Source organism: Stegostoma tigrinum, chromosome 36 (genome assembly GCF_030684315.1).
Source record: "Stegostoma tigrinum isolate sSteTig4 chromosome 36, sSteTig4.hap1, whole genome shotgun sequence".
Classification (NCBI taxonomy): Eukaryota; Metazoa; Chordata; class Chondrichthyes; order Orectolobiformes; family Stegostomatidae; genus Stegostoma; species Stegostoma tigrinum.
In genome coordinates this window covers 9014696-9037599 of record NC_081389.1, presented here as the reverse complement: position 1 = coordinate 9037599, position 22904 = coordinate 9014696, and the positions used below count along the sequence as shown (strand labels likewise).

At 41.2% G+C, this 22904-nt stretch overlaps 1 protein-coding gene across 5 annotated transcripts in view; it reads left to right on the top strand.

Annotated features, from left to right (window-relative positions):
• Positions 1–1129: 1129 nt before the first annotated feature.
• vps13c (vacuolar protein sorting 13 homolog C) overlaps positions 1130–22904 on the top strand; it is a 275727-nt gene continuing 253952 nt past the window's right edge. For all 5 annotated transcript variants that reach the window (XM_048520896.1, XM_048520895.1, XM_048520894.1 and 2 more), the window contains exons 1-4: positions 1130–1260; positions 5866–5909; positions 11394–11436; positions 14335–14430. In XM_048520896.1, coding sequence (XP_048376853.1) covers positions 1161–1260; positions 5866–5909; positions 11394–11436; positions 14335–14430 — 283 coding nt within the window. In that variant the 5' untranslated portion in view covers positions 1130–1160. The remainder of the gene's footprint in view (positions 1261–5865; positions 5910–11393; positions 11437–14334; positions 14431–22904) is intronic.

Sequence of the window (22904 nt, the reverse complement as noted above, 5' to 3'; positions counted from 1 at the left end):
AAATGTATCGCCACTCCTTCTGTGTCATTGGGTCAAATCCAGGAATTCCCTCCATAATGGCATTGTAGATACACCTCCAGCACATGATTTGCAGTGGTTCAAGAAAGGAGTTCACCATCAACTTTTCAAGAACAGACAATAAATCTTGGTTTAGCCAGCAATGTCCATACCCTGTAAACGAATAGAATAAATTCAAGACTCGATTGAAAAATTTGTAGTCAAAAGATGAATCATGGGTCATGGGGGAAAGACAGGAGATTGGAGTTGAGGATTATCAGATTAGCCATGATCTCAATGAATGTGGACCAGACTTAATGTGCTGAGTAAGCTACTTCTGCTCCTCTGTTTTATCATATTTTATAGCACGAGTGAGCAGTGAGCACACTGTGACAGTCTTATATAGAGATATAACACGTATATGGGAAGACTGCGCAGTCGGTGCATTGCAGCACTTGGATATACAGGGAGTGTGTGTGTACAAAGGGAAATTGTGCAGTCTGCATACTGCAGCACCAAAAACAGAAAGTGCTGGAAAAACTCAGCTGTCTGGCAGCATCTGTGGAGAGAAATCAGTGTTGATATTTCAGGTCGGGTGACCCATCCTCAGAAGTGTTCGTTTGTTTCTGATTTACAGCGTCTGCAGTTCTTTAGGTTTTTATGTATTCCGCAGCAACACACAAGTAAACACAAGACTACAGTGTATACATGAGAAATATGTGTACACAAGGAGGACAGTGCTTAATCTGTGCACTAAGTGATGAAGGCGGATTTGATGACAACATTTAAAAGGCATTTTGGTGGTATATGAATAGGAAGGGTTTAGGAGGGATATGGGCTAAATGGGGCCATTTCAGATTGGGATATCTGGTTGGGGTGGACCGGTTGGACTGAAAGGTCTGTTTCTATTCTGTATGACTGTGCAGAATGTGTTTAGACAGGGAGAGTGAGCAGACTTCAACCTGCAACGATAGTTAACAGAGGGTGTGTCTGTCCATACGGGGCACGTATCAGGGATGTCAGCTCTGCACTGACTGGGAGTGGAGCCCGTGCTCCAGGCGCTGGTGTTGTTTGAAACCCTCCGGTGCAGAGGGGGCGCTGTCGGGCAGTTAGCGTTAGAGTCCGGGCTGTTCACCACGTGACTGACAGATACCAGGGGTGCCATGGTGTTTGAGGCGCTGGTGGCTGAGCTCCTCAACCGGGGCCTGGGCGATTATGTGGAGAATCTGGACAAGTCCCAGCTCAAACTGGGAATCTGGGGAGGTAAGTGGCCGGAGCCGATGGGCTGTTTTGCTGGTTTGTCCTCTTCCGTTTTATTATTTAACCTCAGAAGCTGCTGAACTGGGGACTTGTGCCTCCCCTTTTCTTCAGGATTGTGTATGTGTGGGGAGGAGGTTTGTTAATATTTAACCTGGTTTCATTTCCGGTTTACCAGATTGTGTATAATAACAATGACAGTGAGAGTATGACTTCCTTCAAAATCCTTGTCCCTATATTTGTATACCTCCACTACATCACCCCACTTCAAAATACTCTCCTGTATGCTCCATGAGTCCTCATACCTTCCACGTACACCTCCCTCCCTCCCTCCCTCCCTCCCAGTGTACACCACCCACTCTCCCGTTAACATCATTCTTCATTTGCTTCCCCCATATACCCCCATCAAAAATCCTTTCCCTGTATACCCTACATTGCATACCCTCCCCATATACCAGTGTTCTCCTGTATGTTACCCTTCATTTACTTTGCCTCTATGCCCCTTGAAAAAGATTTTTGACCCCTTGTACACACCTACAGTTCCTCCCATCTTCCCCCATCTACCTCTTATCAAAAATCCTGTCTTCATACCTTCCACCTCATACACCCTCTCCATATACAACTTTCCCTCCAGTACACAACTCTTCATTTACTTCCCTCCATATACCCCTCATCAAAAGTACTTTCCTTATATATGCTATCTTATATATCCTCCCCATATACCCCTCATACCTGCTTCATTTCATGTATTCTTTTGGAAATCAAATTTTTGTATAACTCTTCTCATACCTCTAATACCTCCTAATGTACCATCTCCTCCATATGCCTCTGTCTTGTGCTGTCTCCCTCATGTGCCTCCAATGTGTATTCTGTGCTCCCACCCCCTCCCATACACCTGTCTTCAGGTGAGGGGTACTTTGTTGTGGTAAGTCCATATCTCTGGGCTGGCTGGCTGGTCTGGGTTAAGACCCATCTAAAAGTACTCTTTGACATATTGCTCCCCCTGTCCAGGAACCACCTTGACATCGAGCCATACAGCGCAGAAACAGTCCAACCAGCTCATGTTGAACATGATCCCAACCTAAACTCATCCGACTAGCCTTCTCCTGGCCCATTTCACTCCAAACATTTCCTACGTATGTTCTCAGTTAAAAGTATTTTAAACGTTGTAATTTGCCCACATCCACCATTTCGGTAGGAAGTTCATTTCACGTGCAAACCATCCTCTGTAAAATGAAAATTGCCCCACATGTTTTTTAAAAATCTCTTTTCTCACCTTAAAAATATGCCTCCAAGTCTTGAAATCCCCCACCCTTGGAAAAGACACCTACCATTAGCTCTGTGAATACCCCTCATGGTTTTGTAAACTTCTATAAGATCACCTCTCAACCTGTTATGCTCCAGTGCAAAAAGCCCCAGCCTTTCTTTTATAACTCGAACTTACCACAACTCTTAACATCCTGGTAAATCTCTTCTAAACCCTCTCTAGCTTAGTAATATCCTCCCTACAACTGGGAGACCAAAACCGGACACAGTACTCAGAAAAAGCCTCAACAACATCCTAGTCAACTTCAACGTGACTTCCCAACTTCTATACTTTAAAGGACTGAGCAATGGAGGCAAGCATGTTAAATACCTTTTCAACCACTTTGTCCCTATGTGACGCGAACTTCAAAGTACTTGACCCCCCCGGTCCCTGTGTTCCACAACACTGCCCGAAGCCCTACCATTAATTGTATAAACTCTAGCCTGTTGTATCAAAATTCAATGCCCCTCATTTATCCAGAACATCTTGTCTGCTCCCAGGACCCACCTTGATGCCTTGCTTTCTCCTCCCCTCGAGCCTACTTAGTGTTACTCCCCATGCCCCAGAGCTGCCTTGATGTGTTAAGGTGCAGATCATCCACAATCTGTTCACTTGTGGAAAATGTTTGCGGCGTTGAATGTAGCATTCCAGTTCCTGATGTTCCTGTGACTCAGGGTCAGGAAGTTTGCAGATGGGGATGTTGGTTTAAATTTCAATTAGGTTTTTGACAGAACGGGTGTCAAATTCTGGGGTATTGTTAAAATCAGAGAGAGAAGTTCTGAGAATAGTGAGCTTGGCTCTTGGAATTTTTGGGTCATGTCAATAATGGATGGGTCTACGGTCTGCTTCTTGAAAATGTTGGATCAGAAAATCATGGGTTAAGGTGGATATTGAGATTTTTTGAAAGTGACTAAGTCCATCAGTTTAACCAATGCACTGTGATTAACAGATCATTCAACTCACTTAAAAATATGTAGTTTACCCAGTTTGCTTTAGGTTATGAGGGTCTCTTGAGCTTCAAAAATTGTCAGGACATTTTTTTTTTAACCTGAATTTTCCCCTGAAAAATTAAGTAGTGGCTCAAATCAATTCCATGTTGAACCTTTTGTCTTTCACCCATTAAAGGCATTTTGAATGACTTAATTAACAAGCTGAGAACATGAAAGGTTGGAACACAGCATTCTCACTTGAAACAAAGACTAAGGGATTTATCATTTTAAGATGTCAAAGTATGATTATGAAAGCCTGGCTCAGGAATTAGGTTCATGTGCCTAGGGAGCAGAGTTCCTGACACAATTCTGTTTCAGATGTTGTACCCAACATTTGAAATGTAACTTTAATGCATCTTTCCAATGCTTTATGAACCTGATATTTCTTTTTGCTGCTTCTTTGATTTCCACGTAGCTAAATTGCAATTTAGTTTGTTCATGCGTTGTCCAATATTATCAGGCTGCAGATGAAACTGCTGTATCATGGGGTGCCCCATTGGAATGACTGGATCACATGAAGTTACAACTGCTTGAGAGTCCAGTCATGAGATTTCACTGTGTTATTATGTTGCTCCTTTTTTCAACAGTTGTATTTTTACAGACTGGCCTTGTTTGGGTTGCTGACCCTCGGACTCTAGAACAGTGTGCGCTGATATATGTAGTAGGTTGCCCACACAGGAATGTATGGTAATTGCTTACTCATTTTTTTAAAAAGAAGTCCAAGGGATGACTGTCCCTTATCGTCCATCCTGAATTGCCTTTGAACATCTGGTGTAACAACACCCAGGATAATGTTCGGAAGGGAATCCTGGATTTGACTGTCGAGAAATAATGATTGTAGTTTCACATCAGGATGGTATGTGACTTGGAGGAAATCCTGCAGGTGGGAGTGTTCTCATGCATCTGCTGTCCTTGACATGCTATGTTAGACTGTGTTTGGAAGTTGTCATTGAAGGAGCCTCAACAAGTTCCTTCATTGCAATTTTTAGATGGCACATACTGCTGCTGCTGTGTGCCAGTTATGAATGTGTGTTTGAGTACAGTAACATCAGATTGTGGTTTATAGAGCTGTTATGGTTCCTTCCCTCGTGGCTCTGAGATGTGGACTGTACACTACAGTCACCTCAATGCATTGGAACAGTATGACCAACGCTGCCTGTGCAAGATGCTGCAAACCCACTAGGAAGACAAATGCACCAATACCAGCGTTCCCGACCAGGCCAACTTCCCTGGCATTGAGGCACTGACAACTTTTGATCAGCTATGATGGGCTGAGCAGTCTGCATGACCACTACAAGGCTGCCCAACCAGGTGCTTTACTCCCAGCTCTGAAACAGCAGGCAAGTCCCGGGTGGACAGAGGAAGCACTTCAGTAGGACCCTAAAGGCCTCAATGGTGAAGTGAGACATTCCCACAGACACTTGAAAACCACTGGCCCAAGATGCTCCAAAGTGAAGGAGGAGCATCCGGAAAGGCATTGAGCACCTTGAGACTTGCTGTTGGGGGGAGAAAAGCAGATGGCAGGCAAAAATAGTGAACGGAGCACACTGCTGCACCAATGCCCCAACCACCTTTGTCCACGACCACCTTCTGTCCCAAGTGTAACAGAGCCTGCTGTAGCTGCATCGGTCTGTACAGCCACCTGTGAACTCCCCTTGTGATTGGAACAGTCATCCCCATCTGTGAGGGACTGCCGCTGATGGTGATGTATGTTTCAAGCATGTATCAATCAAGCTGGTTGGTTTTCTGTACATGGTGTTGAGCTTAAGTGTAGCTGGAGGTAGAATGGTCCAGGGAAGTGGAGGGTATTCCGTCACGCTTCTAACTTGAGCCTTCTAAAGAGTGAGCAGGCTTTAGAGATTTGGAAAGTGAGCTATTTTGCGGCGCTCCCAGCCTTTTGACTGCTTTTGTAGCCACAATATATTTATGGTTGGTCCAGTTCAATTTCTGATCAGTGATTACACTTGTTATTTACTTCAAGTTGTAAGAAGGCAAGCCATCATTACATAACTTAAATCTTGACTCTAAGAGCTGTCACTTGAGTAGGTTATGTTAAATTAGTGTTTTGGTTTCCTTTGAGAATTTTTGTTTTTCTACCTTTGTTTAACTGCTACATACTTCAATAATCAACTTTTAGAAGACAATTTTATCATTACTTTGGCCACATTGGCTTTTTCTTTTTATACTGTTTTTAAGTTTAATAAAACACAAATTAGCATGGGTATTTGGATAATTATAGGAAGTCAAGTGATTTTAGATTTCTGTCATGTAATTATAGTGTTTGTGATTGTGCTAATGAATGCTATTTTGTTTTAGGAAATGTGGTCCTTGATAACTTGAAAGTCAAAGAAAATGCTCTAGTGAGTAACTTCTTATGCCTTAAATTTTTGCTTCTCTTCAGCAATATATCTCAAAACAAAAATTATCTGATTCTGCACATTGAGGGATTCTAGTTAAGAGCCAAGGGGAGTGAGATTCCTTGGAGTGGACAGTCTTATGCTTATTCTTTATCCCTGGGATCATTCTTGTGACTTTTTTTTCCTCCTCCCTGTAATCTTTGCAATGTCTCTTCAAGTGCAGTATCCAGAACTGGATGCAGTGTTCTAGTTGAGGCTGAGCCAGTGTTCTTTATGTACGTTCTTATTTTAATATGTTATGTTGCTGTTGATCAAGCCCATGATACAATGTGCTTAATTAATGATGCTTTCAATTTGCCCTACTACCTTTGATTTTTAGCACGTGTGTCGAGCACCCCCCTGCTCCTGTTCTTGCTTTAGAGCTGTACCCGTTATTTTATCTGACTTACTACATTCATTCTACCAATATGGAACATTTCACATTTGTCTGCATGAACTTCCATCTGTTGCTTCTGCCCATTTGACTAACCTGTGGTCTTTTAAAGTTCTGGAACATTGTCTTCACAATTCGCATTGCATCCAAGTTTCATACTACCCACACATCTTGAAATTGTATCCTGTATGCCAAGGTCTAAGTCATAAATATATATCAGGAAGAACCTAGCTTCCAAAGCTGCCTGTTAGGAAATTCCACTACAACCTTCCTCCAGATCAATAGCCGTTGATTCACTCCCTACTCATTGATTCCTGGCACTGGGTCCATTTCATATCCATGTTGCCACTGTCACTTTTATTCCATGACCTTTAATTTTTCTCACTAATTTCTTGTGGCATCTTTTCAAATATCTCTTTGAAAGTCAGTATTCACCACGCCAACAGCCTGATGTACATCCACCTTTTCAACTCGTTTATCTAAACAATAATTCAAGCTAGTTAAACATGACTTGTCATTAATTCTGGCTTAACTTAATTGTTCATATTTGCTCAAGTGAGTATTAGATTTTCTGTCAATTTATCGTTTCTGAAAGCTTCGTCACCACACAGCAGGTTGACTAACCTTTACCTTGTCAATTTCAAATCCTACTAGTCTGAGATATTATTTCTTTCATCATGACCTGGGTGTCATTTCATTATCGAAACAGATGCAAAGTATTCCGCTGTGTCTATAGCCTCGTAGTGAAAAACCTCCTTGTGGCCTGAATCTAAACCACTCCTTGTACCATTCTTTTTTCCTGATTTATAATTTTACAGAAGACTTTCAATTTCCTTTTATATTAGCTGTGTTTTTTTTAATTTAATGCTCTGTCTTTGCTTCTGTTTGTATGTTTTCTAAATGCCCCTCTACCATCTATCTTCAGCCTGATTCACTGTTGTATTGTCTATCTGACGTTAAGCATAAACAGCCTATTTCTTCTTCTTGATATTAATGTCTTTTGCCATCCTGAAGCTCTGTATTTGTTTGCCCTGCCTTTCTACTTGATGGGAATATAACTTAGAGTAATAGAATCATACTGCATGGAAACCCTTCGGCTTATCTTGTCCACGTTGACCGAGTTTCCCAAACTGAACTAGCTCCATTTGTCTGCATTCAGTCCATATCTCTCCGAACCTTTCCTATTCACATACCTGTCCAAATGTCTGTTAAATCTTGTAATAGTAACTGCATCTACTACTTACACTAATTAGCTCATTTCATAGCCGAACCACCATGCGTGGAAAAAGTTGCTCCACAGGTCCCTTCTCCTCACCTTCCAATTATGCTCTCTAGTTTCGAAATCCCCTATGCTGAGGAAAAAACCTTTTGCTATTCACTTTATTAGTGCCCCTCCTGATTTTATAAACCAAAATAAGGTCACCCCTGAACACCCTATGCTGTAGTGGGGGGAAAAAGTCCCAGCTTATTCACCCTTTCTTTATTACTCAACCCTCCAGTCCCGATAACATCTTTGTAAATCATTTCCACGTTCTCCAATTTAATTATAGCCTTCCTATAGCAAGGCGACCGGAAATGTACACCATATTCCAAAAATGGCGTCACTAACATCTTGCACAACTGCACCATTACAGAGAATTCCTACAGTGTGGAAACAGGCCAAACAACCCAACAAATCTACACTGCCCCTCCAAACAGCATCCCACCCAGATCCATTCCCCTACCCTTCCCCTGTAACCCAGCACTTCCCATGTTTAATCCACCCAATTTATATATCCCTGGACACTGAGTAGTTTAGCATGGCCAATCCACTTAACTTGCGCATGGTTCAACTGTGGGAGGAAACCCATGCAGACACGGGGAGAACGTGCAAACTCCACACAGACAGTCGCCCGAGGGTGGAATCGAATATGAGAACTTGGCGCTGTGAGGTTGCAGTGCTAACGACTGAGCCACCGTGCACCCGTCCCACCTCCTTTATGCAATGGTCTGAGCAATGAAGGTAGGGCTGCCTTAACCACCTTGTCTAACTGTGATGCAGCTCTCATTGAATTATGTACCTGAACCCTCAGGTTTCTGTTTGACAACACTGCTCATGACTCTACCATTGTTTGTGTTATCAAAATGCAACACCTTGCATTTATCCAAAAAAAACCTCCATCTGCCATTCCTTGACCATTGGCCCAATTGATCAAAATGCCTTATAATCTTAGATAACCTGCTTCACTGTTAACTATACCACCAAGTTTGTGAACATTACCAAAATTACTAACCTTGCCTCCAAAATTCTCAAATCTTGTTTGTATAAATTGCTCACAGTGGTGGACCCAGCAATGATCCCTGTGGAACACGGCTGCACGCGAGCCTCCAGTCCGAAAACAATCTTTCTCTGTCTCCTACCGTCAAGTCTATTTTGTATACAATTGGCCGGTTTTCCCTGAATCCTGTGTGATCTAAGTTTACTAACTAGCCTACCATGCAGAACCTTGTCAAAGGCCTTGCTAAAGTCCAAGCAGACAATGATCTTTCATGCACAAAGCCACGCTGATGATCCCTAATCAGTCATTGCTGCTTCAAATATCTGCAAGTCCATTCTTTGGAATACGCGCCAACAACTTAGCCACCACTGATGTCAGACTCACTGGTCTGTTGTTCCCAGGCTTCACCTTGCAGCCTTTCTTAAATAAAGACACAATGTCAGCCACCCTCCTGTCTTTGGGCACTTCATCTGTGGCTTCCTTGTTTTTCTCGACATGAAATGCTGAAGAAAAATATTTGAATAGTAGTTTTCTCCTGTAGCTCGAGACATAGATGACCTCATTGATCTTTAAAGGGCCCTATTTGCTCCCTAGTTGCTTTTGTCTGTGCCCTACAGAAAGTACATTGTTCAGAAATAGTTTTGTCTGGTAGCCGTTGATTCCACCTCTTGGTGGCTAGCTTTCGCTGAAGAAATCTGTCAACCTCAGTTTGAATCTACTGGAGCATCCTCAACTCACTGAGATAGTGGGTTGACAACCAATTGAGTGAAGAAAAGCCTTCTCACCTTAGTCCTAAATAGTCTATCCCTTACTATGAGACTGTTTTTCTTGGTTCTGGACCCTTCCCACATGGGAAACATTCTTCCAGTATCTACCCTGACAATTCCTGTAAGAATTTGGAGAGTCCAGTCCATTTCATCCTTTTCTAATAAGACAGACCCTCCACCCTAGGAATTAGTTTGGTGACCTTCACTAAATTCCCTGTGTGCAGTTCTGTTCTTCATTTGATAATAAGATCAAAACTTCACACAGTACTCCAGCTTTGGTCTCACCAAAGCTGTATAAAATCTCAGTAAGTTGCCTTTGTTCCTATACTGTCATCCTATTGTAATAAGGGCCAACATAGCGTTTGTCTTAATTGCTTGCTGTAGAAGTTCTCCTTGAACTCCCTCTGTATCCTCCTTTCAACCACACTTCCGCCAAGTTTTGTCATCTAGTCTTCACATCTAAATAATTAACGTAGATTGTAAATAACTGGGCATTGCTCCTTGTGATATCCGATTCGTGACAGCCTGCGAACCTGAAAATGACCTATATTTATGCCAACCGTTTTCTGTCCGTTAAGCAGTTTTCAATCCACACCATTATATTCCCACCAATCCCAACATTCTAATTTTCTTCATTCAGCTTTTGTGTTGGACCTTTTCAAAGCTTTTGGAAATTAAATATAGTATATTTAACTATTCTCTCTTATCTATTCTGTTTGTTATGTTCTCCGGAAACACTTCAACTGGGTTGTTAAACATGATTTCCCTTGTATAAAGCTATGTTGAATGTACCTATTTCTTTTATTTTCTGGGTTGGCCTGTTAGCTCACCTATTATCGCAGAATCTATCAGGGTCTGACGGTTCTTCTACTTTGTCCCATAACATCTCCAGTATATTTTTAAATTAGGAATAATATCTTGTTTTCATTAGGCCCGCCGATTCATTCATTATATCTAGCAGGTTGTTCAGTGTTTTCCGCTGTGAAGATAACCATGAAGTATTTAGTGTTTCTGCCATTTCATTATTCTCCTTAGTAAATCTGCTTGTACATATACCAACACTTAGCTTATTCACTTTTGGAAGCCTCTGCAGTCTATTATATATGTTTCTCTCAAATTTAGCTTTTCTACTATTTTCCCTTTCTTAATCCTTTGCTTGGTCCACCTTTGTAGAATTTAAAATAGCCCTAACCATCAGGCATGTATTTTTAGGCAATGTGGCAGGCCTGTTCCTTTAACTTAATAGAGCTCTTTTGTTACCCACAGTTTAAACCTAAAAACAAGTAGTGTGTAAACTCTGTTTTAGTTCTTTAGGCATTAGCCGTTACCTGTCTACTTCAATGCCTTGTTAGCTTCCTAATTCACCATAGCCAGTTTCATCCTTGTGCCTTCATGTTGTCCTTTGTCCTTTGTTTAGATTTAAGACCTTAGTTGCTGATCAACCAACATCAATTTACCAATTTACTGTAAAATTCTGTCATAATAAGGTCATTATGGGGTGGGTGATAACACATTTGAGGTTTGTGGTAGGAAGAACACAAGATTAGTTTGCAAAATCTGAGGTTTCGTCTAGATATTTCTTAAAAAGGAATGAGACTGTGCATTTGAGAGGATTGTTTACTTGGGCATCTGGTGGCATTGAGCAATTTATTGAGAATGAAAATAGTAACATGCATAATACCAATAAATATATCTGAAAATATTGAAAATCCACCTAAAGGAGAATAATCACAGTATTTGAAAGTTTACTTTCTGGCTCAGTAAACAGTTCACATCTGAAAGCTGCTCTCGGTTATATTTTTACTGTTGTCTGATAAATTTGCACAGGCAAAGTCCCAATATAAATGTAGATTTCTCTTTAAGGATACAAGTTACGTTCTGTTGTGCCAATTTCTGAATTACTCGTCCTAGTTTTTGTGTTGGGTTTATTCTGGTAGTAAATTTGTACAAATATCATGTGCATTAGTGTGTGTTCTCTACTTTTGCTAAAATTGTTTCATTTATTTCTTATGATCTTCTTTGCAAACAGAATGATTTGGATGTCCCTTTCAAAGTCAAGGCTGGACAAATAGGTATGTTATTTGTTTTTGTTTTGCTCTTCAGCTGAGTTTTGGCTGGGTAACCACTGAGTTTACAACTTTGTCAAAGCTTGAGGTAATGATGATCTTACCTTAGGAGTGTGTGAATAAATTAGCTGTTAATATTTAAAGAGCTCACACAGTTTAGGTATTTGCTGTTGGCACCTAGAAACACTATATAGTGTTAATATTTGTGTGGTTAAGTATTTTATTGATAAAATTGCACTCATTTGTAATTCGCAAAATTGAGTAGTACTGTCTCGAGCGTTTTGATTAGTAGTCCACGGGAATAATAGTGTTGATGTTTTCTCTAAGGAAGCAGGAAATGTTCTCCATACACACTATGGAACCAGCATCATTTGCCATAACCCTTGTGAAACAATTTGATTATAGCTCAGTGTCAGCCTGAAATGGCAATCCATCAGTTACAAAAAAAAACTTGGCATTGGCAAAGGAAAATTAGATAGTTATCAAAAATTCCCTCCTTTCTAAAACGAGAGGGAAACGTAACCTTGTGTCTAGTAAATATTCATTGCTTGATCATCGTAAAGGTAGAAGATTGCTTACTAGCCTTTCTTATTTGTAAAATACTATTGAACATTAAATTTGTTCCATACCAAATGATAGCAATGAGTAATTCATTGCTAGAAATGCTGTTGGATGTACTAAAGATATGAATTCTTTTTGATAGATGTAATATATTTATGTAGTTAGAGGTCAACTTAAGAAAATTAATAATGGTCATTTGTCAATTCAGTCACTTTATGAATTGCCATATACAATGACAAGTCGAAGATGCACACTGCTCCAGCCCTTTTGAGAGATTGTTTGAATTGTTCCTTGCTCCTCTCTTATTTTTCCCTAGTTGCTATGGCATCAATTGTTCTCAGTCAAATAGTAAGAATTTGGTCTGAATATGGATTTTTTTTTTCTCTCCGCATGCTTTTCAACAGTTTCCTTCCTTAAGAAAATGCAATTTAAGGTCGACCTAATTTGGACAATTTGGGATTTTAAAGTTACCTTTTCTTCCCTTCCAATTTTGGTTTCCTTTCCACCTCTGGTGGGGTGGATAATGGTGTCACTAAACTCAGTCTGCAATCCCTACATCACCAGCAGCTCTCAACCACATCAACAGCACTTCATCCATGTCCCGACTTGCGACGGACTGAAGGCACTGGCAGGGGAACAGCCTCGCTTCCAAGCTTCTGTCTGGTTTATACGCTATCCTAACAGGAAATCTGGACTAGCTTCAGCAGTATTTTAATCAGGGAAGGTAGATTGAGATGAGCAGTATTTGCATCTAGACAAAAGTGACAAAAAATTATCTGTGCGGCGTGCAGTTAAATTCCAGTTCACTCTCAGACGTTGGTGCTGAGTGTTCTTCAGCTCCTGAAGAATGTTGACCTGCATTGATAGTGCCAACATGGTCCCCCATCACATCCGCCCAGTTACAATCTTTGAGACTGCTACACTGATCTCCACACCTCACCTTTCCCGCTTGAGTCCAGCGAGTGTTGAGCTGGATGCTACCAAGCCACATTTAATCTAACTTTACGTATGAGAAATTTGTGACATCTTGCTGATCTAATTTCCTTTCTGGAATTATGCAGAACTAGACTTTTCAGTGTGCTCTAGAACGTTGCTACTGCATGCCACTTCAAACCAGGTCATTACCAGTCCAAGCTTGTCAAAATAGAACTTGGACTTTGAAAAACCTTTTGAAATTTTAATTATCTCATTCATTTGGGGAGAGGTGTAGCTATCACCTACAAGAGGTCAAAGTGTAGCTTTGTGGCAATGAGCAGTTATTCCTTTGTTGAATTTTTGGGAAACGTGATATGGTATTTCCAAGGCAGAAGTCAGTTAAATTGCAGAGGAAGTGGGTAGTATCCCAAAACACAGCAATTTTGAGATGAGTAGACCACACGGTGAAATGGTGTCACTGTTCCTGACATAAGGGCACAAATCTAATCCCATTCCTGGAAGAGCAAGAACTTGTTGCCATGAAGTATTGAACAGGCATGTTATTATGAATTCATCAATTAAAAGGTATTCAAAGGTTAACATTTTCAAGTCATCACTAACATCAGCATTAACTATATGGACACGCCTGATGAAGTCTCATGCATGTCTTTAGAGGATGTTGCAAGTTTGCGTTGAGTCAATAAATGTGCAAAGAGTTTATTGTATTGCACTGTAAAGAGGGATCTGTGATGCCAGATCCATTTATGAAGGAGTTGACCAACCAAACATGTTTTCAAAACCGCTTGTCCAATTTATTCTGAACTTGGAGATTCACTTTTGAGAGAAGATATTTATTGGAGGAAAAGCAGAACCAGTTTCTGATTTGAAGAAGGGGTGCATTTTTTTGAAAGGCAAACAATGTCAGTTTGTGATATCAAAGAAATAGTAAATAAAAGGGTGAATGACACCAGCTGATTTTACTTCATTGGCGTTTCACTTGTCTTGGAAAATCAAGTGAATTTAAATAGTAACCTATTTCTCTTTTCAACTCCTCCCACTTCATCTCCACTGATAGATATTTAAAAAGTATTGCTTAGATTATGTTGCAGGGTCAATGAATGGTATGTGGCTTTTTGAGTGAGGTGCTCAGACATAGCTGAATTCTCTAGTTCCATCACTTGAAAAAATACATGTTCAAGTTTGTGGATTTTGTCAGTAGAGCATCAAGGTTTTCCATGTTGTCATGGTAATATTTTGATTTTTTTTTTCCCCCCTCATGGTTTCCTCTGAGTTAGACAAATAGAGAATTCATTGCCTTTGGTTTAGTCTCTGAAGTCTCATGGTATTTTTAAAAGTGTACAAACGAGCTAGTGTTATTAGTGTGTTATGTTTTGTGTTGGGTTGAATAACTGTCCTTTTCATTTATAGACAAGCTCACTTTGAAGATCCCTTGGAAGAATCTGTACAGTGAAGCCGTGGTTGCCAGTCTGGATGGTTTGAACCTTCTGGTTGTTCCAGAAGGAAGTAAGTCTGATTCTGCTAATCTTCATGTTGGTTTGTAATATTGACCTGCCAATTAGTTGAATTTGATCATAATTTGAAATTGGCTATGTTTTGATGTATTTTGAAAGCCTAAAGTTTTTCTTAAATGTTAGTTATGTTAATACAAATTGAAGAGGCGTTAATACAAGTTATTACACAGTGATGGGTGAAGTGATTTTTGTACATAGGAACAGGAGGAAGCCTTCCCTCCCCTCGAGCCTGTTCAGCCATTCATTTGAAGTCTTGGCTGATCTGTGGCCTAACCCCACATATCTGCATTGGATATGCTTCCTTAATAGCAGGTTGTCTATCTCAGATGTAAATTTATAAATTGAGTTTGCTTCGACTGCAGTTTTAGGAAGTGTTCCAAACCTACGCTACTCTCTGCGTGGATAAGTGTTTTCCAACATGTCTCCTGAATGGCCTGGACGTAATTCTTAGACTATGCCCACTGGTTCTAGAATATTAAACTGTTATCATTGGTTGCTCTTTATCTACCCTGTCTTTCCCTGTTAATATCTTGAAGACCTCAGTAAGATCTCCCCTTAACCTTCTGAATTCTAAAGGATAAGGGCTTAACTTGTCTGATCTCTCCTCAAACTTAACCCCTGAAGTACAGATATGGCCTTTGTAAACCTGAGTTGAATTCTGTCTCAGACCAAAACATCCATCCTAAAGGGGTGGTGCCCAGATTCCCTTTCTCTGCTCTAAGCCTGGTCTTGATTGAATGATTTCTGAGTCACTTAACTCCTAGCCCACCCAACGGCATTTTTGTATGTAGTAAACAAAAGTGTTCAAAGAAATGTTTTTGGAAAAAAAAATTGCCTCAATGCTTTATTATCCCTGGGTCACTCCCAGCAGTGTCCTGGAGAGTAATCTTTAATTTCTGAAGGCTCCAGGATAATCATTATGAGTAGGGAAGTTTACTTAAGATCAAAGGAATGAAGTAAGCAAAAATAACTTGATATCACTATCTGCTATTCTTGAACCATTTCTGTACAGATCTAGGTACTAGCTGTGTTCAAATAGCTTGAAATAAAACTCATTTTGAAGTAGCACATGTTTCAGAACAGCACCATGTTTGTTATGAATTGAAAATCAAAAGACTGAGAGTGAATATCCAAATGGACTTGTTTTTCTTTTACCAGATATAAGCCATTAGCAGTTTGCAAGCCATACCCTATGAGTATTAAACGTTGCACCTACTGTGTTGGGAGAGTTTGGGTCACTTTCTGACTTGATAAAGCAATGTAAGAGTTGAGATACCACAGAGAGAAATAGTTTTTCTTCAGAAATGTGTTCCTGTCTTCTTGGCTGGGTGGGGGGAGCAATTTCAGGAAAAGCGGAAAAGTCACTGAAGACTGAAATGAAGAGAAATTTCTTTCCTGGGAAGATAGTCAATCTTTAGAATTCTTGACCACAGAGGCTCCAGGAATCTCAGTTATCGAGTTTGCTCAGGACAGACTGATGGATTTCTAGATAATAAAGATATCAATGGATGTGAGAAAGTGTGGGAAGGTGCTATTTAATTGAATGAGGCAGAATTGTGGGCCGAATGGCTTCCTTCTCCTGTGTCCCAAAGCTTAGGCAGTACAAAACTGCAGAAAGCTCCTAGCCCAGCACCGAAACTAAGTGAACAAAAGACCACCGCTTGTTTAAATAAAACAACCCATCAAAATGGGATCAGTGTATAGAATAAATCAAGTGGTTATGTTGCTACCTGCTGTCCTGGTCATTTCTCTTTTTTTTAAGAGGCTCACCTTCTGTCTTCAGTTAGTGTTAACCTGACCTTTTATCAGAGATTCAATGCGCGATGAAAAGGAGGCGCTAATGATGGGAGCAGTAGTCAGACAAGAGTGAGAGGCAAAAGGATGAGCAGAGTGTTTGAGTTGTCCTGAGGATGCTGGGATGGTCTGTGAGATGCTGACATTGAGTCTGGAACGGAAGTGTGTGTGTGTGTGTGTGTGTGTGCGCGCGTGCATGCTGTTCTGCTATACACACCGATCCTTGTTTTCTTGCGCCAGCAAGTACCAGCCTGAGGAAAAGAGACCCAAGGCTGATTGGTTTTTAAGAAAGGCTTTAGGTTAGAATGTCAGGGCAAAATTCTAAATATTGCATTTCTGGGGAATATGGAGTGGGTTTCATGTTAGTATCAGTTGAAGTCAGCTAGTGAAGTCAGTAGAAAGCCAGTTTATAAGTTCAGATGTTGGTCAGTTCGTTAGAAAGGGACTTTGCAGGAAGTTTGTCCATAATATTAATTGAAGAATGGAATATGATTGACATTGCGTAATATTCAGAGTATCAAAATTGAATTTATTCTACTTGATCAATTGTTTGTAGTTTGTGGCTTTGTGTTTTTCAAAAAATAATTTGCCCCTTGGGGAACAAGACTTCGCTTTGATAAATGTTTGACCTTGGCATGACTGAGAGCGCAGATGGACGGTTAGTTCAAGTTAGACATTTTGGAGTGGGGTTGTTTCTGTTTTTAAGATTCTTTGTGTCTTTTTTGATTGTATGTTGATTACTTTGAGTGAGGTTAGATGGAGTATGCTTCAAACAATGAGCCTTTCATGAAAGTCTCTTTAAATTTGTGCCTGTGTTTTTCTTGGCTCCAGAAAGAGGAAGAATTTTGTCACTGCAAAGTGATTGGATAATAATCTTTGTGGCTGACTTTGCTGAAGTCAGATGGGATGAGTCAGCTATCATTCTTTTTAGTATTGAACAGCTCTTTTTTTTTTAAAATTCACTCACGGAATGTGCATGTTGCTGATTGGCCAGTATTTATTGCCGCCTTCTACTTGTCTATGAGAAGATCGTGGTGAGCTTCCTGTTGAAGTACTGCAGTCCACATGTTGTAGTTTGACCCAGAATGTCTTTAGAGAGAGAATTCCAGGATTTGACTCTGTGACAGTAAAAGAACGGCAATATATTTCCAAGTCAGCATGAGAGTAGCTTGGGTGGTGGTGTGCTCAAGTATCTGCTGCCCTTGTCCTTCTAGATAGAAATGGTCACGGGTTTGGAAGGTGTTGTTCCTGGATCTTCAGTGAATTTCTGTAGTACACACTGCTACTAGTGTGGGAGCGGATGTTTATGGGTATGGTGCCAATCAAGCAGACTGCTTTGTCCTGGATAGAACATAGAAGACTACACTGCAGTACAGGCCCTTCAGCCCTCGATGTTGCGCCGACCTGTGAAACGAAACTGAAGCCCATTCTAGCCTACTCTATTCCACTAATATCCATATCTTTATCCAATGACCATTTAAATATCCTTAAATTTGGTGAGTCTACTATTGTTGCAGGCAGGGCATTCCTCGCCCTTGCTACTCTGGGTAAAGAACCTACCTCTACATCTATCCTATATCTTTCACCCCTCAATTTAAAGCTATGCCCCCTCGTGCTAGCCATCACCATCCGAGGAAAAAGGCTCTCACTGTCCACCCTATCTAATCCTCTGATCATCTTGTATGTCATTATTAACTCGCCTCTTAATCTTCTTCTCTGTAATGAAAACAGCCTCAAGTCCCTCAGCCGTTCCTCATAAGACCTTCCCTCCATACCAGACAATATCATGGTAAATGTCCTCTGCACCCTTTCCAATGCTTCCACATCCTTCCTATAATGCGGCGACCAGAACTGTACCCAATACTCCAAGGGCGGCTGCACCAGAGTTGTGTACAGCTGCAACATGACCTCATGGCTCCGAAACTCAATCACTTTACCAATAAAACCTAACACACTGTACGCCTTCTCAACAACCCTGTCAACCTGGGTGGCAACTTTTTTGGGTCTGTGCACATGGACCCCGAGATCTCTGTGCTCATCCACACTACCAAGACTCTTACCATTAGCCCAGTACTCTGTATTCCTGTTACTCCTTCCAAAGTGAATCACCTCACACTTTTCCACATGAAACTCCATTTTCCACCTCTCAGCCCAGCTCAGCAGCTTACCTATATCCCTCAGTAACCTGCAAGAGCCTTCCGCACTATCCCCAACTCCACCGACTTTAGTGTCATTCGCAAATTTACTAACCCATCCTTCTACACCCTTATCCAGGTCATTTACAAAAATGACATAAGACATAGGACATGCCCTTCACCCCATGATGTTGTGCCAACCATTGATCCTCATGTATGCACCCTCAAATTTCTGTGACCATATGCATGTCCAGCAGTCTCTTTAATGTCCCCAATGACCTTGCTTCCACAACTGCTGCTGGCAACGCATTCCATGCTCTCTCAATTCTCTGTGTAAAGAACCCGCCTCTGACATCCCCTCTGTACTTTCCTCCAATCAGCTTAAAACAACGGCCCCTCGTGTTAGCCATTTCTGCCCTGGGAAATAGTCTCTGGCTATCCACTCTATCTATGCCTCTCATTATCTTGTATACCTCAATTAGGTCCCCTCTCCTCCTCGTCTCCAATGAAAAAAATCTGAGTTCAGTCAACCTCTCTTGATAAGATAAGCCCTCCAGTCCAGGCAGCATCCTGGTAAACCTCCTCTGAACCCTCTCCAAAGCATCCACATCTTTCCTATAATAGGGCGACCAGATCTGGATGCAGTATTCCAAGTGCGGTCTAACCAAAGTTTTATAGAGCTGCAACAAGATCTCACGACTCTTTTAAACTCAATCCCCCTGCTAATGAAAGCCAAAACACCATATGCTTTCTTAACAACCCTGTCCACTTGGGTGGCCATTTTAAGGGATCTATGTATCTGCACACCAAGATCCCTCTGTTCCTCCACACTGCCAAGAATCCTATCCTTAATCCTGTACTCAGCTTTCAAATTCGACCTTCCAAAATGCATCACCTCGCATTTATCCAGGTTGAACTCCATCTGCCACCTCTCAGCCCATCTCTGCATCCTGTCAATGTCCCGCTGCAGCCTACAACAGCCCTCCACACTGTCAACGACACCTCCGACCTTTGTGTCGTCTGCAAACTTGCTGACCCATCCTTCAATCCCCTCATCCAAGTCATTAATAAAAATTACAAACAGTAGATGCCCAAGGACAGAGCCCTGTGGAACACCACTCACCACTGACTTCCAGGCAGAATATTTTCCTCCTTCTGCCACTCGCTGTCTTCTGTTGGCCAGCCAATTCTGTATCCAAGCAGCTAAGTTCCCCTGTATCCCATTCCTCCTGACCTTCTGAATGAGCCTACGGTGGGGAACCTTATCAAATGCCTTACTGAAGTCCATATACACCACGTCCACAGCTCGACCCTCATCAACTTTTCTAGTCACATCATTGACAAACAGCAGTGGCCCCAAAATAGATCCTTGTGGTATACCACTGGTAACTGAACTCCAGGATGAACATTTCCCATCAATCACCACCCTCTGGCTTCTTCATACCAGCCCATTTCTGATCCAAACTGCTAAATCACCCTCAATCCCATGACTCTATTTTATGCTGGAGCCTACTGTGGGAAACCTTCTCAAATGCTTTACTAAAATCCATATGCACCACATCAACCGCTTTACCTCATCCACCTGTTTGGTCACCTTCTCGAAGAACTCAAAGTTTGAGGCAAGACCTACCTATCACAAATGGTGTCAGTCTTCTTGAGTCTTGTTGGAACTGTGCCTATCCTGGCAAGTGGGAAGTATTTTTCACACTCATGACTTTTTTTGCCTTGTGGATGGCGGACAGTTTTGGGGAGTCATGACGATGCAGTGTTCCTAACATTTGATCTGGTTCTGTGTACCGTTGTTTGTGGTGGGTCCCATTTAGTTTCTGGTCAGTGGTAACCCCGAAGATCTGAACAGTGGTGAATTTGGTGATGATAATACCATTGAATGTCAAAGATGGTTGTTAGAAATTTCTTATTGGAGATCGCTGTATTGCCTGGCGTTTGTGTGGTGCGAATGTTACTTGCCACTTGTCAGCCTAAACCTGGGTGCTGTCCAGTTCTTGTTGCATTTGAATGTGGATTGCTTCAGGACCTAAGAAGTTCTGAATGATGTTGGACATTGTGCAGTCACTAGTGAACATCCACACTTCTGTCCTTGTGATGAAGGGAAGGTCTTGATGAAAGAGTGAAGATGTATAGGCCTAGGACACTACTCTAAGAAACTCCTGCAGAGATGACTAACTTGGAATCACCAAAGTATCTTTTTCTTTGCGCTTCATATATGTTTTACATAATCTTAATAGATTTAAAAGGAACAAAGATTTTGTTCATTATCTTAACTCCTTCTTTCCCTGGTTTTCATCTTGCATCCTTTTACGACGTAGTTGCATACAGATACAAGTTGTTCTGCCTAAGTGGTTTGTTATTGTCAGTCCTCCATATGGGCCTCCTCCAACCTGACCCTTTGAAAATAAATTATTTTGAAACAGAAAATTTCCATTGGATGGGAGCCAGTTATTGGAAATATAATCAGGTCAATCTTTGTCTCTTTTTCAAGGAGACGTTAAAGGTTGCCGAACAAATACTTTCAATTTTGCAGATATAGTTCCCACTGGTCCTTGCTATGCAAGGTACTTTGGTGTTGCCTGCTGTATTTAAAAGGATGATGTAGTCTCTCTGCATCTGAACTGGTAGAATGATGCTTTTTCATTTCCTGACATCTGCGATAGGCACCACAGACTTGTGCATACTTAAAGGAGTGCATCACTTGTTCATCATTGGGCCAAGTCTTAGAAGTGCCATGGCCTGCTGAGTTGAATTGTAATGTGAAATGCCTCTACAGACAGAGAATGCAAAGAAACACCATGTTGTCTTTTCTGAGGCCCTCCCAAAAGTTTAATGTAAAAAATCAATTCTAAATCTGCCTGTTTTAGAGAATGTCTGAACACTCGAAACAACAAATGCGGGCGATCACAGCAAGTCAGACAACATCGATGGTGAGAGAGAGAGAGCAAGCTAATGTTGAATCCAGGCGACTCATCTTCTGAGCTCATGTAGAGTCACCTTGACTCAATGCTAGCTTGCACTCTCCATGCATGCTGCTTGACCTGCTGTGATCTCCAGCATTTGTTGTTTTCAGTACAGATTTCAGCTTCCACAATAATTTGCTCTGACATTATACTCTGGCATACCCCTGGGTCTTCACATAAGAATCTTGTTTAATGGAGTTCAGTAGGCCTTGAGCAAAAGTATTTGTTCATTAACCTTTCATGTTTCCTTGATTTTGGACTTCTGACCTGCAGGGATTACTATGCGTGCACCACTAGAGCACTCATATCTAATGTGTATACTCGCTAGTATACCCTATTCTGTTTGTTTTAAAGATTTTCTTTCTCTGCTTCTTGCCCACCAAAGTTGTGCTTGTAGTTGACAAATTGCTTGCTTTTGAGTGGTATGCCACAAAGTGTCTGATTACACGTTCTGGCTCCAAGCTCCTATCTGGTAGGAAAACACTTCATGTCAGTGTGCAGGAATGGGTGCCCAGACTGCATTCTGGAGTTTATCTTGCATAACATATTGCTGTAAAAGCTTTGTCCTGAGACTCAAAGTACAATTGTACACTTAGAACAGTCCAGACTACTTTGTTTGTCACCTTAGATCAACTTTGAACGAATTTGATTATGTTCTGCACACCTTTTTCGAACTGAAAGGCACAAAGTTGGCCTTATTTGCCCCTTTACCAAAGCTTAATTACAACCATCTGTTCAGAAGATATTTGTTTTGAAACTGTTCGAACATCATAATGGCAAGTGATTATGAAGCTGCCATTAAATTTCACACTTAATATGGCTGAAAAGAAGAAACAAAAGCTGAGCAGTGACTGTCATTTAAAACCTGACATAGCATAAAAAATCTTGAAATTAATATTTGTTACAGTATCAGTTCAAAGTACAGCCTGACACACTCACCTGATGGCAGGGATAAAGAGGGACAGAGTGGTGATGGCCTTGATAACTTAAACTCATGTTTTCATTAATCAGCTGTGAACTCTACAGTTTTGCAGTTGAGTTATGAAGAGGAGGAAAAAAGGACTGAGGATCCCTGGCTACTCTAGTAAAGCACAATGCCTGCAGCTTCCAACATTGGGGTTGTATCTGGATTTTACTGTTCCATGGCCGAGATCTTTGAATTGTTGGGCCAGATTCTGTGAGCAAACCTGATAGCCTATTGGTTTCCGATTTGAATGTTGATGTTGTTTGATTTAATAACCTTTGTTCACTATGCCTCTCATTTTGCATTAGCACTTGGCCAACATCCATTGCAGGCCCAATCATATAGGTGAACTGGGCTCCGAGTAGTGTGCCAGGCTTTAAGGGGCACCAAATCTGCCCTTTCAAATGCCAAGTAAACAAGTGTCAAACTTCACTTTGGACTTGTATAGGAACAGGTGTAGGCCATTCAGCCCTTTGAAGCTAGTCCACCATTTACTGAGATTATGGCTTAGCTATGGCCTAATTCCAAATACCTGCTTTTGGCCCATAACCCGTAATTACTTTTGTTAAGCAAAAGTAATATCTATCCGAGGTGTAAAATG